At 46.3% G+C, this 17,267-nt stretch overlaps 1 protein-coding gene across 4 annotated transcripts in view; it reads right to left on the reverse strand.

Moving 5' to 3' along the window:
* Positions 1-17,267, reverse strand: part of DDHD1 (DDHD domain containing 1) — a 405,278-nt gene that overhangs the window by 262,596 nt on the left and 125,415 nt on the right. For all 4 annotated transcript variants that reach the window (XM_033952944.1, XM_033952942.1, XM_033952943.1 and 1 more), the window contains one exon: positions 10,958-11,067. In XM_033952944.1, the coding sequence (XP_033808835.1) occupies positions 10,958-11,067 (110 nt within the window). The remainder of the gene's footprint in view (positions 1-10,957; positions 11,068-17,267) is intronic.

The raw sequence follows: 17,267 nt of genomic DNA on the forward strand, positions 1-17,267 counted from the left end.
TGGTCAATTGAGACTATGTACTGATCATTATAGCTTAAGAAGATGCTGAAAATTAAGCTGTTTGTAGATGCTTATTTTTTATCTACTTCTTTTGAATCTGCTCGGGTTCCTATGTTATATTATTTTATTTTATGATATTGAAGTTCTTTTAAGCTGTATTTTTTTCATTTTTGAGCATGTGGAGCTATTACTTCAGGATGATCTGTATCTGTCAATTGTATGATTCATGTTTATTATGTATGTTATAGGAAACTGCTGAGACTTCAGGCGGTATATAATTTTTTTTTTTAATAAATAAATATGAATTGCTACCACTGGCAACACCTCAGAGGTACACTAGTGTGAGGTAAAATTGAAAAAAACTGAATTACTATCAGTGTAGAGTGAAGTCTTTAAAGTTACTTTGGGGACAGGTTTCACTTTTTATGCTAAAAAAAAAAAAAACCTAGCTTTTTTGTACAAATTAGTAATCAGTGTTCTCCCCAGAAATTTTTTCCAGCTGGGTGGCATGAAAAAGTAGCCGGGTGGGGCAGGATGGGGAAATTTGGTGGTGGGGAAAATTAACCCCCTCTTTTACTAAGGTGCGCTAGCATTTTTAGCGCGCGCAAACCCCTGCGCTACGTGGGAAAACTAGCGCCAACTCAATGCTGGCGTTAGCATCTAGCGCGCATGGCAATTCCTCTGCGTGCTAAGCGCACACTAAAATCACTATTGTAACTTAGTAAAAGGAGCCCTAAATGTATACTATTTTTATTAGTTAATTATTATTATTATTTTCCAATGCTCAATATGACTTCCTTTTTTAAGGTTTGACACTTGTGCCAGAATATTTTTACTAAATTTAAGAAGTATTTGCCCTCTTTCAAATGGTATAGAGGTTTAAAAAAGGGAAAGGCATTAATGAAGTCATTAGGTTCAATCTAGCCATTTATTTCTGCATGAATTTAAACAACTAAAAAAAAAAGATAAATATAGCCCATCCAGTCATACAAGAAATGGCTCTACAGCAGGGGTGCCCACACTTTTTGGGCTTGCGAGCTACTTTTAAAATGACCAAGTCAAAATGATCTACCAACAATAAAATTTTTTAAAAAACACAAAGCACACTGTACGCAGAGAAAATGTTAATTATCATTTATATTCCACGGGTTTTCAAAGAGGTCAAGGCAGACGATTCTATGCAATGTCACCTCAGGAACAACTATACAAAAATAGACAAATATACCCCCTCCCTTTTTACTAAATCGCAATACTGGTTTTTAGAGCAGGGAGATGCACTGAATGCCCTGCGCTGCTCTCGATGCTCATAGGCTCCCTGCACTAAAAACCGCTATTACGGTTTAGTAAAAGGGGGCCATAGTGCAAAATATAGACAACAGATATAAATTCTTAAAAAAGACACATTTTGATCACTAAACTGAAAATAAAATCATTTTTCCTACCTTTTTGTCTGGTGATTTCATGAGTCTCTGTTTGCACTTCCTTCTTCTGACTATAAATCCAATATTTTTTTCTTTCTGCCCCTCCCCTTTTCTTTCTGTCTCTCTTTCTTTCTCTCTCCCCCTGCCCCCTCAAGCCATCGCGCCAATTTCTCCACTTCCCCAATTCTTTCCCTACCCCCTAAGCCACCATGCCGATTTCTCCCTGCTTCCACGAGCCAGACCAGGAATGTAAAAGCGCCGGACTCATAAGACTTCACCTCTGATGTCAATTCTTACGTCAGAGAGGAAGTTCCAGGCCAGCCAGGCAGCAATTGGCTGGCCCAGAACTTCCTCTCTGTTGTCAGAATTGACGTCGGAGGTGAAGTCTTGTGAGTCCGGCGCTTGTACGCGTCTAGCCTGGCTCAGGGAGGCAGGAAGAAAAAGATTGCCAAGGCAACGTGATCGACTCACATTGCCATTGCGATCTACTGGTCGATTGCGCTCGACCATTTGGACACCCCTGCTGTTATGGTATCCTGTCCTGACCTGAGGAAAGGGGTTTAGTCCCCAAAAAACTGCCTTATTTCCATTTCCTATTTATAAACTTTAATCAATAGATACAATACTACTTGATTCTTCGTAAAGCAACAAAATATTTTTTTTCTACCTTTTGTCGTTTCTGCTTTAATCATCTTGTCTTCACTCTTCTTTCTAGCCAGCATCTGTCCGCTCTGTCTTCCATGCAGCATCAGCCCCTTCCATCCACAGTCCGCCCTCTCCCCATTCCATATGGCATTTTCCCTCCTTCAATAAACTGTCTATCCTATGCCCCTTTTCTTCTCCTTTGTACATGATTGATTTCAGCTCTGCCACCTCTCCACTTTTCTCTCTCTGTCAACACCCCGTCCCCTATGCTCTGGCAACTCTCTCTTCTCCTTTCTTTCCTTCACACCCCACAGTCTGGTATCTTTCCTTCCCTGATTCTCTGGCATCTCACTTCTTTCCTTTTCTTCCATCTCTCCCTCCCCCTCCATGCTCTGACATCTTCTCCTTCCTTTCCCCCTTCCTTTTCCCTTGGTCTGGCATACTTTCCTCCTTCCCTCCAATTCCTGGCATCACGTTTCATTCCCTCCCTCATCTTCTTTCTCCCTCCAGTTGGGTGCAGCAAGTCTCTCCCCCTCTGTTCCCTTTGCTCCTTCTGTTACCCAAGGCCTGGCGTCATGAACTTCTTCAGGCAGCAGCATTCACAATTCGATGCTGTTGCCAGCTTCGGGCCTTCTCTGTCGGGTCCTGCCTTCATAGAAACAGAAGTAGGCAGGACCCGGCAGAGAGGAAGGCCTGAAGCTGGCAACAGCAGTGAATTGTAAATACTGTTGCTAGCTGAAGAAGTTCATGACGCCAGGCCGAGCACCCGGGGCACTGCTACTCTCCCTCCCCCACAACCCTCCTATCTCTCCCTCCCTCCCATTATGAGACTTCAAATAGCACTGCTCTACTCTAAGCAGGCTGCTTCAGGGTTTTCTCCTGCCGTGATTCCCTCTGGCATGTCACTGATGAGGGAAGGAGGGAGAGATAGGAGGGTCAGATTGGATTTGGGGGGGCACCTGGGATGATGAGGCTGCTGCTGCTGCCAGCGAATCCAGCAAGGGTGAGGCCCCAAAGCCCAGCACTGACGGGCCCCCACTGACCATTTCAGGCCCTAGTCCTGTGCCCATCCTTTAATCCGGCCATGCTCCCCCCCCATATGCCCTGACATCTCTCCTTTCCACTCCATGTTATGGTATCTCCTTTCCCTCCCTCCCATGGTCTTTGCTACTCTTTCCTCCTTTTCCTGATCTTCCTTCTTCCTCCTTCCCTCTCTTTCCCCAATTGGGTGCAGCAGCATTTCTCTTCCCCTCCCCCATTGGGTACAGCAGTATCATCAGCATTTCTCTTTCCTCCCCCCAATTTGGTACAGCAGAAGCAGCATTTCTCTTCACCCTCCCCCCCTAATTGAGTGCAGCAGCATGACTCTTCCTCCTCCCCCTATTGGGTACAGCAGAAGCATCATCAGCATTTCTCTTAACCCCCACCCTCCCCAATTGGGTACAGCAGAAGCACCAGCATTTCTCTTCCCCCGTCCCCTCTAGTTGGGTACAGCAGCATTTCTCCTCCCATTCACCCCCCCCTCCCCGTCTCACACACCCGGCAGATTTGCTACAGACAAAGGCAAGTTGCAAGTTTCCATTCGTCACTGACCTATCTCCCAAAGGTCAGCAACAGAGGGAAGCTTACAACTTGCTGCTCTTGCTTACTTCGGGCCTTTCTCGTTGCCGGGTCCTGCCTTCGCGGAAACAGAAAGTAGGCAGGACCCGGCAGCGAGAAAGGCCCAAAGTAAGCAAGAGCAAGTAAGATTCCCTCTGTGGCTGGCCTATCTCCCGCATGCTCTGGGGCTCTAATGGTCCGTGCCGGCTTCTCTTCCCTACCCCCCCCCCCCCCGACGTAACTTCCGGTTTCGGAGGGAAGCCGGTTTGAATCGCTTCCTGGGTTTTGTTTTGTTTAAAGTCAGGCGGGAGTCTTTCGGTGGCTCTTCAGGCTACGCGTTAAGCAGTGGTGGCAGCAGGATTCGGCAGATGACAGCTGGGCGGTAATGTAAATTTGCTGGGGCCCGGCTGAAAAGCGCTGGGGAGAACACTGGTAATGCAACAATGTTACAAAATTTCATTTTTTGTTGTTTTTCAGTTTTTAGAATTTTAGATAAAGGATCTTGAACCTGGTACCAACTTTGATTCTCTCTCTCCTTCACCGCCCAGATACAACATATTGCTAAAACCTGCTGCTTCTTCCTCTATAATATTACCAAAATCTGACCCTTCCTCACTGAGCACACTACCAAAACACTTATCCATGCCCTCATCACCTCACGCTTAGACTACTGCAACTTGCTACTCTTTGGCCTTCCGCTTAGCCATCTCACTTCCCCTCCAATCTGTCCAGAATTTGGCTGCACAATTCATATACCGGGAGAGCCGCTATACTCACATTGCCCCTCTCCTAAAAGCACTTCATTGGCTTCCCAGTCATTTCTGAATATAATTCAAACTCCTCTTACTGACCTACAATCAGTGCCTTAGGCCCCTCCCCATGCATCAGATGATGCGCCGGGGCAGTGCCTAAGGCCACTATTGCACAGCGGCGGCCCGGGAAGCAGGAGCAGGAGGAAAGTTCTGCTTCCGAAGATCAGCGGCGTAAGAGCTGGACTCTCCTGCTCTCTGCCACCGTTCCCTGCAGTGCAGGCCCACTTTAAAACCACGGGCTTGCACTGCAGGGAACGGCAGCAGAGAGCAGGAGAGTCCGGGAGCAGGCAAGAGAGATCTGGCCCTAACAGAAGTGACAGGAGGCTGCTTCTCCTGTCACTACTGTCAGGGTGTGCGCATAAGCGGGAATCACTCTGGCCGTGGGTAGGAGGCGTGTTAACGATCATCCCCATTTGCATGCCGGACTTTACTGAATTCATCGGTGGCATTCAAATGGAAATGGATCGTGCATGGTTTGGAGGTTAACTGAATCCTCTCTGCCCTCCCTACCCTTCCAGGCTCTGCCTCCAGTTCCCCACCCTCCCTGCCAGGCTCTGCATCCAGCACCCCTTCCTCCCCTGATGCCTTGCAGACCTCCCTAGGACCTGCCATAAGCCCTGGTGGTCCAGCGGTTGGCCGGGACAGGATGGATCCCTCCTGCTTTCTGTCCCAACCGACACATCCCACCTCCCTCTCGTCTCCCAGATTAAAAAGAAAAAAACCCCACTACCTTTAAAGATCTGGTGGTCCAGCGGTGAAACGGGGAATGAGTGATCTTCCTATGCTTCTGCCCGTGCAGAGCTGCTATATGAAATAACTGCCGTTCTCGGGGCAACCTTGTGAGTTCCTGTGAGAATTCTTCGTAGCTTTGTCACACCCACTAGATACTAAAACACCACTGTACATCAACAAATTTAACCCACTATAAAGGTTCTGGGTATAACGCTGGACCAGGGCTTAACAATGAAAGACCAGGTGGACTCTTTGGTTAAAAAGGGCTTTTTTTATTCTCTGGAAGCTTCGGTCCATTAGAGCATATTTTGATGCACCATCATTTACAATCTTGGTACAATCCCTCATACTGAGCCAACTGGATTACTGCAATATCGTCTATCTGGCAATTTCCCAGAAGAATATGCAGCGATTACAATTAGTGCAGAATGCAACAGTCAGGCTGATCTTTGGGTTGAAGAAGTTTGATCATATAACTCCCTCCTACCGACTCCTGCATTGGATGCCGATGGAGGCACGTGTGAAGTTTAAATTTGGCTGCTTTTGCTTTAAGGTACTATTCGGCCTAGCCCCCAAATACATAACCAACCTATTTTCCTTTTCAACCAATAGATATAAGAGAAGCTCAAACTTGAACTTTGTTTTCCCCCGGTTAGAGGATGTAAATTTAAAAGACATCACCAACATCTTCTCTCTTATCAAGCAGCATTATGGGGCAATGATCTGAAACAACTACTTACGCTTGCTAATACCTATGGGGAATTTAGGAGACATCTGAAAACATATCTGTTCTTAAAGTACATAGGAAATTGATTTGCACACTCTCTCCCACAATAACTGATCTCTAGAGCTGTTAATCAATAGATATTAACAATGTTAATTCTACTCAATCTGTTACATTATAAACTGCATAGAACTCACGGTCCAGCGGTATATAAACTGTTATTACTATTATTATTATAAAGGTAGGTATTTTTAAAGTCTGGGAGGTGGGATGTGTCAGTCAACTGGGATGCCTCCTGTCTTGGCACACCACTGGACCAACAGGGCTTATGGCAGGCCCCGCGGAGGTTTCTAATAGGTTTGTAAAAGGGGGATGGGTGGGCGCTGATGTGAAAATAAACTGAGACCCCCATTTTGAGGCCCAAAACTCTCAGTTTACATTTGAGTATATACTGCCCAGGAAAAGGATCTTGGTATCATTGTTGAGTATAAATTGAAACCCTTAGCTCAATGGGTAGCGGCGGTGGCTAAGAAAGCAAATAGAATGTTAGGCATCATCAGGAAAGGAATAGGAAATAAAGCTGAAAACGTTATTATGCCCTTGTATTACTCTATGGTACAGCTGCAACTTGAATTCTGTGTGCAGTTCTGGTCGATGTACCGTATATACTTGAATATAAACCAGGATTTTGGGGCCCAAAAATGGGGATCCCGGTTTATATTCGAGTCCCCTCCCAGAATTATTGCAGGCCGCCGCCAGACTCTGCTCCCTGCCCCCCTCGCCTCATACCTTATCTTGCCAATCCCCAGTGGAGGTGCAGCGGGCCTGAGTGAACTTTCCTGCCCTGCTGTTAACTGGCTGCCGCGAGTTTCTTCAGCCACTGAGTGGCACGAGAAGGAGTGCAAACTTGGAAAGCCCGCTACACCTCCATTGGGGATTGGCAAGATGAGGTATGAGGCTAAGGCAGGGAGGGGGCAGAGCCTGGGAGGGAGGGGGCAGAGTCTGATGGGGGACAGAAGGAAGGGTGCTGGGTGCAGAGCCTGAAAGGGGAGGGAGAGAGAGAAGGAAGGAAAGGTGCTGGGTACAGAGTCTGACCGGGGAGGAAGGGAGAGAAGGAAGGGGGCTGGTTCAATGCCTGGCAGAAAGGGAGCTGGATAAAGTGCCTGACAGGGGCAGAGCTTGAGAGGGAGGGGGCTGGGTGTAGAGTCTGACAGGGGAGGGAGGGAGGGAGGGGGGCTGATGCAATGCCTGACAGGGGAGAGAGGGAAGGATGCTGGGTACAATGTCTGGCAGAAAGGAAGCTGGGTGAAGTGCCTGACGGCGGGGGGTTTGGGGGGGGAAGAAGGGGGCTGGGTGCAAAGCTTGGCAGAGAGGGGCTGGGTGCACAGCCTGACAGGGCATGGCACTTGAATATTAAGCTGCCCGACCTTTTGGGGGGAAAGGGGGGTCTCGACTTATATTCGGATCAACTTATATTCAAGTATATATGGTATCTCAAAAGAGATATAGTGGAATTAGAAAAGTACAGAGAGGGTGAAAAAAATGATAAAGGGTTTGGGATGACTTCTTTATGAGGAGAGGCTAAAGTGGCTAGGGGAGAGTGTGGCACAGTGGTTAAAGCTACAGCCTCAGCACCCTGAGGTTGTGGGTTCAATCCCACGCTGTTCCTTGTGACACTGGGCAAGTCACTTAATCCCCCCATTGCCCCAGGTATATTAGATAGATTGTGAGCCCACCGGGACAGACAGGGAAAAATGCTTGAGTACCTGAATAAATGCATGTAAACCGTTCTGAGCTCCCCTGAGAGAACGGTATAGAAAATTGAATAAATAAAAAAAATAAAATAAAGTGGCTAGGGCTCTGCAGCTTGGAGAAGAGACAGCTCAGGGAGGAATATGACAGAGGTCTATAAAAAAACTGAGCAGAGTGAAAAAGGTAGATATAAGAACATAAGAGATGCCGCTGCTGGGTCAGTGGCCAACGTGCCCAGCAATCCGCTCCCGCGGCAGCCCTTTTGGTCAAAGGCCAGTGCCCTAACTGAGACTAGCCTTACCAGCGTACATCCTTGTTCAGTAGAAACTTGTCTAACTTTGTCTTGAATCCCTTGAAGGTGTTTTCCCCTATGATAGCCTCCGGGAGAGCATTCCAGTTTTCCACCACTCTCTGGGTGAAGAAGAACTTCCTTACGTTTGTACGGAATGTATATCCCCTTTCAACTTTAAAGAGTGCCCTCTCATTCTCTCTACCTTAGAGAGGGTGAATAACCTGTCCTTTTCTACTAAGTCTATTCCCTTCATATGAATCGCTTTCACTCCTTCCAAAAATACTAGGACTAGGGGGCATGTGATGAAGCTACTAAGTAGTAGATTTAAAACAAACCAGAGAAAATATTTCTTCACACAACATGTAATTAAACTTTGGAATTTGTTGCTGGAGAATGTGGTGAAATCAGTTACCTTAGCGAGATTTAAAAAAGATTTAGATAATTTCCTAAAAGAGAAGTCCATAGGCTTGAGGAAATTCACTGCTTATTTCTAGGATAAGCAGCATAAAATCTAGCTAGGTACTTGGGACCTGGTTTGGCCACTACTGGAAACAGGATACTGGGATTGATGGACCTTCGGTCTGTCCAAGTATGTAAATTCTTATGTTCTTATTGACATGTATATCTTGGACTTATGGATGATTCAACTGAACTCTACAGACCTAGATTTTCACTTGTGTATGCTGGACACTATACTGGACACTACAGACATATTTTCCCATAGCCAGGCCCAGCCTGTTTGCAATGCTAACAATGATGTTCTTGTTTCCCTGCTGGGAGAATATCCCTTCAAGGTTATGTTGATCTGTTATCACTGCTATATGACTTCATAGACTTCCTATGCCAGACACCCTAGAAATAATGAGCAAGGAGCTCTGCTCATGTGGGTGTAACGAGATGTAAGAACTTGGTACCAAACCATGGGTTTCCTGTCTCCCAACTAAGCTATGGGAACCAGACAGCTGGAATGTTGAAAGGCCATCTCGTTGCCAACTTTTCATCTTACAAGGACACCAACTCGAATATGCAATGAATTGTATCACTTCTAATGAGCAGCTGCATGTCTCCGTGCTGAAAGAAGAAAGTTCAGAAGCAGTTTTCTGTTTCTGTAAGGCCCCCCTTTTACTGGGGGGGGGGGGTGGAGGTGAGAGAGAGGCGTGGACGAAAGGGAAGAGTTAGCTGTACATTATTTTTATGTACCAATAGGGAAGTACATAACCAGAATTCGGGGATGGCCTTTTTTTGGAACAAAGGAAGAATTGCTCGGTATAAAAAACACGTGTATCCTAGGAAAAGCCAGAGAGATTCACTTACTTATGCTACAGGGAACTGCTAGCCCCCTGCTAAGCATATGGGTGCAAATTCTTCTCTCCATTGCATATTCTGAACTGACAATACATTTTTTTTTTATATGTCTTTGCTGCTGTAATACTGTAAGTTTTTTTATACTAACAATAAACAAATATTGTCTGTTTTGGAAGATACAATGCCGTCTTGTAGTTATTCCAATGAGGTCAGCAAAGCTGACTTCATTATGCAGGAGTGACCACACTTTTTTGGCTTCTGAGCTACTTTTAAAATGACCAAGTCAAAATGATCTACCAACAAAAAATTTTAAAAAAAAACAGTGTACGCATCATTTATATTCGGGGTTTTTTTTTTCAAAGAGATCAAGGCAGATGACTTTAAAATATGCAATGTCACCTCAGTAACAACTATACAAAAATAGACAAATATGCCCCTTCCTTTTTACTAAACCGCGATAGTGTTTTTTAGCGCAGCGAGTTGCGCTGAATGCCCCGTGTTGCTCTCGACACTCAAAGGCTCCCTGTGCTAAAATCCACTACTGCGGTTTAATAAAAGGGGGCCATAGTGCAAAATATAGACCATAGATATAAATTCTCAAAACGGACACATTTTGATCACTAAATTGCAAATAAAATCATTTTTCCTACCTTTGTTGTATGGTGATTTCATGAGTCTCTGGTTGCACTTTCTTCTTCTGACTGTGTATCCAATATTTCTTCCCTTCTTTCTGCCTCCTGCATGCTTCCTCTCCTCCAGACCTCTTTCCATTCTCCAACCAACATCTCTGTCTTTCCGTGAGTCCAACATTTTCTTTCTCCCTTCCTGCCCCCCCTCTTTCTTTCTTTCTCTGTCTTTCTTTCTTTGTCTCCCTGCCCCCCTTTCTTTCTTTCTGCCTCCCCTTTCTTTCTCCCCAAGCTACCGCTGGAGCCGTCATCTGGGAACAGGCCCACAAACCACCATTGCCACCGAATTCTCCCTGTTCCCTGACGCTGCAACAGGCCAGCAACGACTGCAGAAGTACTGGGCCCACCAGCCTTCCCCTCGATGTCAATTCTGATGTCGGAGAGGAAGTTCTGGGACAGCCAGGCAATGATTGGCTGGCCTGGAACTTCCCCTTTGACATCAGAATTGATGTCGGGGGGGGGGGGAGGGGGGAAGGCTTGTGGGCTTCTGCAGTGGCTGAACTCGCCTGGCTTTTGCAGCATCGGGGAAGCAGGAAGAATGCAAAGGCAATGCGAGTCTATCGCGGAGCCCGGGATGGGCTCCGCGATCGACTCACTTCTTTGCAATCCACTGGTCGATCATGATCGACCTTTTGGGCACCCTTGCTCTTATGTAATGCCTTAAATGAAGGTCTGATAAGAACCAGTTTAATAGACCCCTGATTTGGCAGAATAGATAGGGTGTATACAAAAAAAAATTATTTGAATCTCTCTCCTTTCAGAAAAGAAAAATTAGCCAAAATAAAACAATTTTGAAAACTGGCCAATTATGGATTGTACTAAATAAAATCATACAGTATATGTGTTTTATTTAGCTAGATAATAAAAGAAACAGCAAGCATACATCACTTGCTGAAAATAAAAAATTGATCTTATGAATCAGTGTATTATCTTATTAGCTAAGCTGATGAAACCATAACATGTTTACAGAGTTTTACATAAAAAATTACCTCCATCGAGAGTAAGTTTTGACCTCCACTCTACAGGCAGGAACTCAACATGTTCTCCTGCGTGATTTGCAAAGTGTTTTTCTTCAATTTTTTTTGCTGACTCTCTCATCCTAAAACAAAAATTGAATAGCTTCACATTAGTAAATATTTACCATAACAATCCTGCTTACGAATATGAAAAGTCTATTATTATTGTAAGTAACATTTACAGTGCTATATAAATTAAACATAGCTATGTTAAAACAAAGATAAGGGAAATTACAAAAGATTATGTTCTTACCTTTGCTAATCTTCTTTCTTGTAAATCCATGCTCTATTCCTGGACAATTGGGTTATGAATCCCCAGTCGCAAGACTGCTTGTAGGAAGCCTCATTTACATAATTTTTTTCAGACCCTCCCCTCTTACCTCAGGACTGCCCTCAAGGATTCAGATGGTAGAAAAAGTAGACAGTCACCTGTAGAGGACACAGACAAAAGGGAAGTGTATGGGGAAACTCCCCGACAAATCAGTTCAGTCTTCTCATAACATAACAATCAAAACAGGTTATTAAACAGTATAAACCTGAAATAAACTGTACTATAAGGAGAGAGCCTGCACTAACAGAAATGGACGCTACACTAGGGACTCCCCAAGGCATAGTACATAACATATTCAGATGGTAACACTTAGAAAGGCTGGTCAAAAACCATAAGTCCAGCTTACCAGTATATATTAAGGCAAACAATCAGCGAATCAGCAACACCCAGGGCTGGTTCCAGGAATAGAGCAAGCATTTACATGAAAGATTAGAAAAGGTAAGAACCTAATTTTTCGTTCTTTTACAATCCCACTCTATTCCTGAACAACTGGGACGTTAGAGAACAGCCCCATAGATCAGGGTGGGACTGATGAGCCTGCTGCCAAAATGGAGGATCCAAAAGCAACATCCATATCAATCCTATAAAACTTGGTAAAGGTATGCAAGGAAGACCATGTAGCAGTGAGATCACCAATGACTCTGCACAAGAAGAGAAAACACCTCTAAGTAGAATGAGCCCTGACAGAAAAGGGGGCTTCTTTCCGGCCACGATGTAATCAGATGAAATAGCCATACGAATCCATCTGGAAATAGTGGCCTTCGAGTCCAGCCTGCCCTTATGGGCAGGACCAACCAGCACAAACAGGGAGTCAGAGACTTGAAACTCATTTGTAACTTCCAAGAACTGCAACAAATCCTGCGCACATCCAGCGACTACAATACCCAGTCCTGTTCCCTCAAAACAGAGGGAGTCAAAACTCCTGCATAACATGGAAGCTAGAGACCACTTTCGGAAGAAAGGAGGGAACGGTGCGCAAAAACACGCTGGAATCTGTGATCCTAAGAAAAGGATGCAAGCAGAATAAAGCCTGAAGCTCTGAAAGCCTGCGGGTGGAAGTAATGACCACCAGGAAAATGTCTCGATAGCGAGATCCATTAAGGACATTTGCTCCAAAGGCTCATAGGGTAGATGAGCCAGAGACCGGAGTACAAGATTGAGATTCCAAAGCTTCAGAGCACCCCTCAGAAACCGGACTTCTGGGTGAGAAGCCAAAGAGCTTCGCAGAGGCTTTTGAGCCCAGACAGGAGAGACTAGCAATCTGAACCCTCAGACAGCCGACAGTCAGTCAGTCCCTTTTCCTGTCTGTCCCGAAAGAACTCCAGTATCAGAGGGATTGACAGCAGAGATGGATCTTCATGCTTCTGAACGCACCATGATTGATAACATCTCCAAGTTTTCGCATAGGCCGTCACAGTAGACTTCCCTTGTGCTGCACAGGAGAGTAGCATTCACGCCTGAGGAATAGACTCTGTGGACTAAGGCCACGTACTCAAAAGCCATGCCGTAAGACCAAAGTAGTCCGGATCCTGAAGTACAATCGGGCTCTGCGTGAGAAATTGAGGATGACATGGAAGTCTGAGTCCCTGATCCAGTTGCAAACGGACCATGTCGGCCTACCACAGACGCCTCGGCCAGTTGGGTGCCTTGATAATCACCTGACCCCTATGCGCCACAATCTGTCTCAACAGATAGCCTATCATGGCTACAGAGGGAAGACATAAAGAAGACCCCCCCAGCGGCCAAGGCTACACCAGTGTGTCTAAGCTGGGGTGGGAAACTCCGGTCCTTGAGGGCCCGAATCCAGTCGGGTTTTCAGGATTTCCCCAATGAATATGCATGAGATCTATTTGCATGCACTGCTTTCAAAGCATATTCACTGAGGAAATTCTGAAAACCCAACTGGATTCCGGCCCTCGAGGACCGGAGTTGTCACCCCTGGTCTAAGCCATCGCTGCCTGGTTCTGTTTTCTTGTTGGCTGCCAACACCATGAGTTTGAACATTGGATGACCCCCACCATTTCACCATGCAGCTGAACGCTCTCTTGGACAGGGACCATTCCCCAGGATCCAGAGTCTGTCAGAGGAGATAATCCCCCTGGATGTTGTCTACCCCTGCCACGTGTGCAGCTGAAAGCGCTATGAGGTGGTTTTCTGCCCACTGGAAAAGAAGCTGGACTTCCATGTGCAGAGAAGCGCTCCTGGTGCCCTTCTGGTGATTGATGCAAGCTACTGCTGTGGCACTGTCCAAAAAGACACGCATGGCCTGAATCTGGAGAAGACGCTCAAAGTGGAGGAGAGCCAGCTGAATCGTCTGAAGCTCCAGGCAATTGATTGACCAATTCTTCTCAGAGGCAAAGAGGCTGGCATCCATCGTCAGGATCACCCAATCAGAGATCCAGAGGGGGAGACCCCTGGACAGAGATAGAGGATGAAGCCACCAGGCTAGATTGGAATGAGCCTCTGTTGTCCAGAGGAGCCGGGCATGCAATTGATCCCACTGTGGACTCCAGCGGGCACAGGTGAGCCCTGATCTAAGGAACCACATTGATCGTTGTTACCACAGACCCCAGGACCTGAAGGTACTGCCAGGCAGTTGGAACCTGAGTGGCAAGAAAGTCCCAGATCAACTGGTGAAGCTTCTCCTGGTGTGAGATGGGCAGAACACCTTGAGTACCTGATTGTAAAAACCGCTTAGATAACCTTGATAGGCGGTATATAAAAAAATCCTAATAAAAAAAAATAAAAATTCTTACCCGTGGCGAAGTGAACCCCTAGGTATTCCAAGTCCTGTGTCAGGTCGAGGTGAGTCTTTTGGAAGTTGATTACCCAGCCTAGGTTTTAAAGCAGCTGGATGTCTTGGCGAACCGCCTCATGCTCCTTGGATTTCGACTGAGCCCTGATTAACCAGCCGTCCACATACAGGTGGGCTGCCACCCCTACCATCACCTTGGTGAAGGTTCTGGGTGCTGTCGCCAACCCAAATGGTAGTGCCACAAATTGGTAATGCTGCTGCAGCATGTGTAATCTCAGGTATTTTCTGTAATCTGGAAAGATGAAAATATGGAGCTAGGCCTCCTTCAGGTCCAGAGAATCTAAGAATCCCCCGGAGCCATTGAGGCGATCACAGAGTGCATCGTTTCCATCCTGAAACGGGGAACTTTGAGGGCCGCACTGACCGCCTGGAGGTCTAGAATTGGTCTCCAGTCCTCAGAGCCTCTCTTTGGCACAAAGAAGTACATTGAGTATCTGCCCAAGCCCAAGTCATGCTCCGGAATGGGCTCAATAACCGCAAAGCTCAGCAACCATTGGACCGCTGCCTCTACCCGGGCCGCATTTTACAGCATTCCCACCGGGGAGTCCAGGAAGAGATCTGTCATGGGCTGCTAAAATTTGAATTTGTAGCCATCCCAAAGAATTTCCAAGACCCAGTGGTCGGAGGCGATGGCCTTCCATTCTACCAGGAAGGTTGAGAGCCACCTGTGGAGGAGCAGCCAGGAGCCTGGCATCAGAACCGTTTCTTAGAGGTCAAAGCCAAGCAGCTCCCCATCGACCGCTTGCGCCAGGAACTGCTGAATCTCTGTATATTTTCAATTAGAGAAGAATGCTGCCCCAAGGAGCCCCCACAGTATTGATGGGAACACCTGAAGAGATGAAAGCTAGGTCGCCACAAATCTCTAGGGTGGCTGGGACCTATTATCTGGCAAGGACTTAGATTTATGGTCCTGCACACTAGCCACAATGTTATCCAGACCTTTACCAAATAGCAATTGCCATCTGAAAGGAAGCCTACTCAGGGTTGCCTTAGAGCAGGGGTGTCCAACCTGCAGCCCGAGGGCCAAATGTGGCCCCGTGAAGTATTTTGTGCGGCCCCGGTCGAGGGCGATGCAGTGTTTTCCTCTGCTGCCCCCGGGTGTTTACTGTCTTGCCAGCTCCCTCCTCTATCTTCCTGCAGCGTTTGCGCGGCCCCAGAAACATTTTTTTTGGCCAACGCGGCCCAGGGAAGCCAAAAGGTTGGACACCCCTGCCTTAGAAGATGAGTCACCGGCCGACTGGTGGATCCACAACATCCTACACACTGAAAAGAAATATGCTGAGAGCTTGCTGAACACTCTGAAGATAATATACAAGGCTTCCGCCATATAATCCACACCTGGAATCAGAAAAAGAAGAGCCTGAATCACGACAGTGTCAGGATCATGGCAGAGCTTAGAATGATAAGCTCTGGCCACAAAGGAAGCAGCCACTGCTGCTTTTAGCCTGGTAGCTACAGAGTCAAAGAGGCATTTAAGGACAAAATCTACTATGCATTCCCGAGTGTCCTTTAGTATCCCCCCATCACTAGGGAGAGAGGTGTGTTTAGTGACCTGAGCGACCAAGGAATTCACTTTTGGGGATGCAAAACGCTAGCTAAAGGTGTCCGCCATAGAGTAGAGCTTGGACATGGCTCAAGCGCATTTCAAGTGACCTTCATGGGCCTCCCAGTGGTCCATGAGCAGCTTGACAATGTCCGAATGATCATGCAAGGAGGCTTCCTGCGCTTTCTCACTACTCATAAGAGTATTCTGTAGCAGCTGACTGCCCAACCTCCAACTTCAAATCCTGGAGAGATTCAGAGATCAAATTGAACAATCTCCTCACCATGGGGTCCTCTTCCAGATCCAGAATCTCACTTGGATCCAGATCCTTGAGGTCTGCAAGCGCAACATCCCCCACAGTGGTAGTACCAGCCTACGTAAATCAAGGTATGGTCAGGTTGTCTGTGTCATCAGCCAGCGAAACATCCTTGGACAACTCAGGGAAACTGGATTTAAGACCCATTTCCTGGGAAGGGGGAACCTCCGTAACCAATGAGGATGTCAGAGGAGGCATGGAATGTGCCCTTTTCTTGCAAAACCTCTCCCCCCCCCCGATATATCATGTTAATGAATTCCGGGGAAACCCTTAATCTGAGGAAGTAGCCTCCACCAGGGTACCCCTCTTACAACTTTAGAAGAACTTATTTATTAAAAAATTTATATTCTGCATATCCAACAATTCTATGCGGTTTACATGATAACATACAATAAAATCACAAAAAACATGACACATACAATAAAGACATCAATACAACAATAAACATTCAATTCACTAAAACTAATAACAGCGTTCTCCCTCCCAAATAACACACCAGAATCACTAAAGACATAAAAACAACATAGCTGCCTAAACTAAGTAAAAAATCGTACATGAGAAGTCTTATAGCAAAGACTAAAAGTGGTCCTGCATGTCCTTAACACACCACCACCCTCACTGGGGAGAGAGGTGCGCTTAGGCACCTGTGCCACAGAATACACCTTATGCTGACCCAAAAGCTGCTGACATTCCTGTGCCACAGAATACAAGTGGGACATAGCTCTAGCAATTTTCAGAGAACCCTCTGCAAAGTCAAGTTCAAGTTTCTTTATTTTTGATATACTGTCTATCAAAACAAGTGTCTAAACGGTGTACAATTTAAAAAGTTTGGGATAAAAAAACCCCAATTAAAATAAATAAATAAAAACAAACTGCTCCAAGACCAGAACACACTCATATCAAGATGCCAGAGAAAGGTAGCTGACTGCAAGTGCACACCACAAAGCAAGAAGGAAGAAGTGGATGGAGCCAGCTGAGTGACTAAATTCAATTCCTACAATGACCTAAGGGCCGCCGCGTGAGTGGACTGCTGGGTACGATGGACCACTGGTCTGACCCAGCAGCGGCAATTCTTATGACTCAGAAAAGAGGTCTGGCAGGGCTGCAAACTTAAATAAGCACAATACAGTAGAATCATTCACAGGGATCTAAGACTGTAGAGGGATCTGCAGATCCAACACACAGCCCCTGGATCTCCCACTGTGGGAAGTGCTGTACCTGCAAAAAGGGAAACATCAGCATCTGGGTCCACCAGATCAGGATCAAGTAGCGCATAAG

This window comes from Geotrypetes seraphini, chromosome 7 (assembly GCF_902459505.1).
Source record: "Geotrypetes seraphini chromosome 7, aGeoSer1.1, whole genome shotgun sequence".
In the NCBI taxonomy this organism is placed as follows: domain Eukaryota; kingdom Metazoa; phylum Chordata; class Amphibia; order Gymnophiona; family Dermophiidae; genus Geotrypetes; species Geotrypetes seraphini.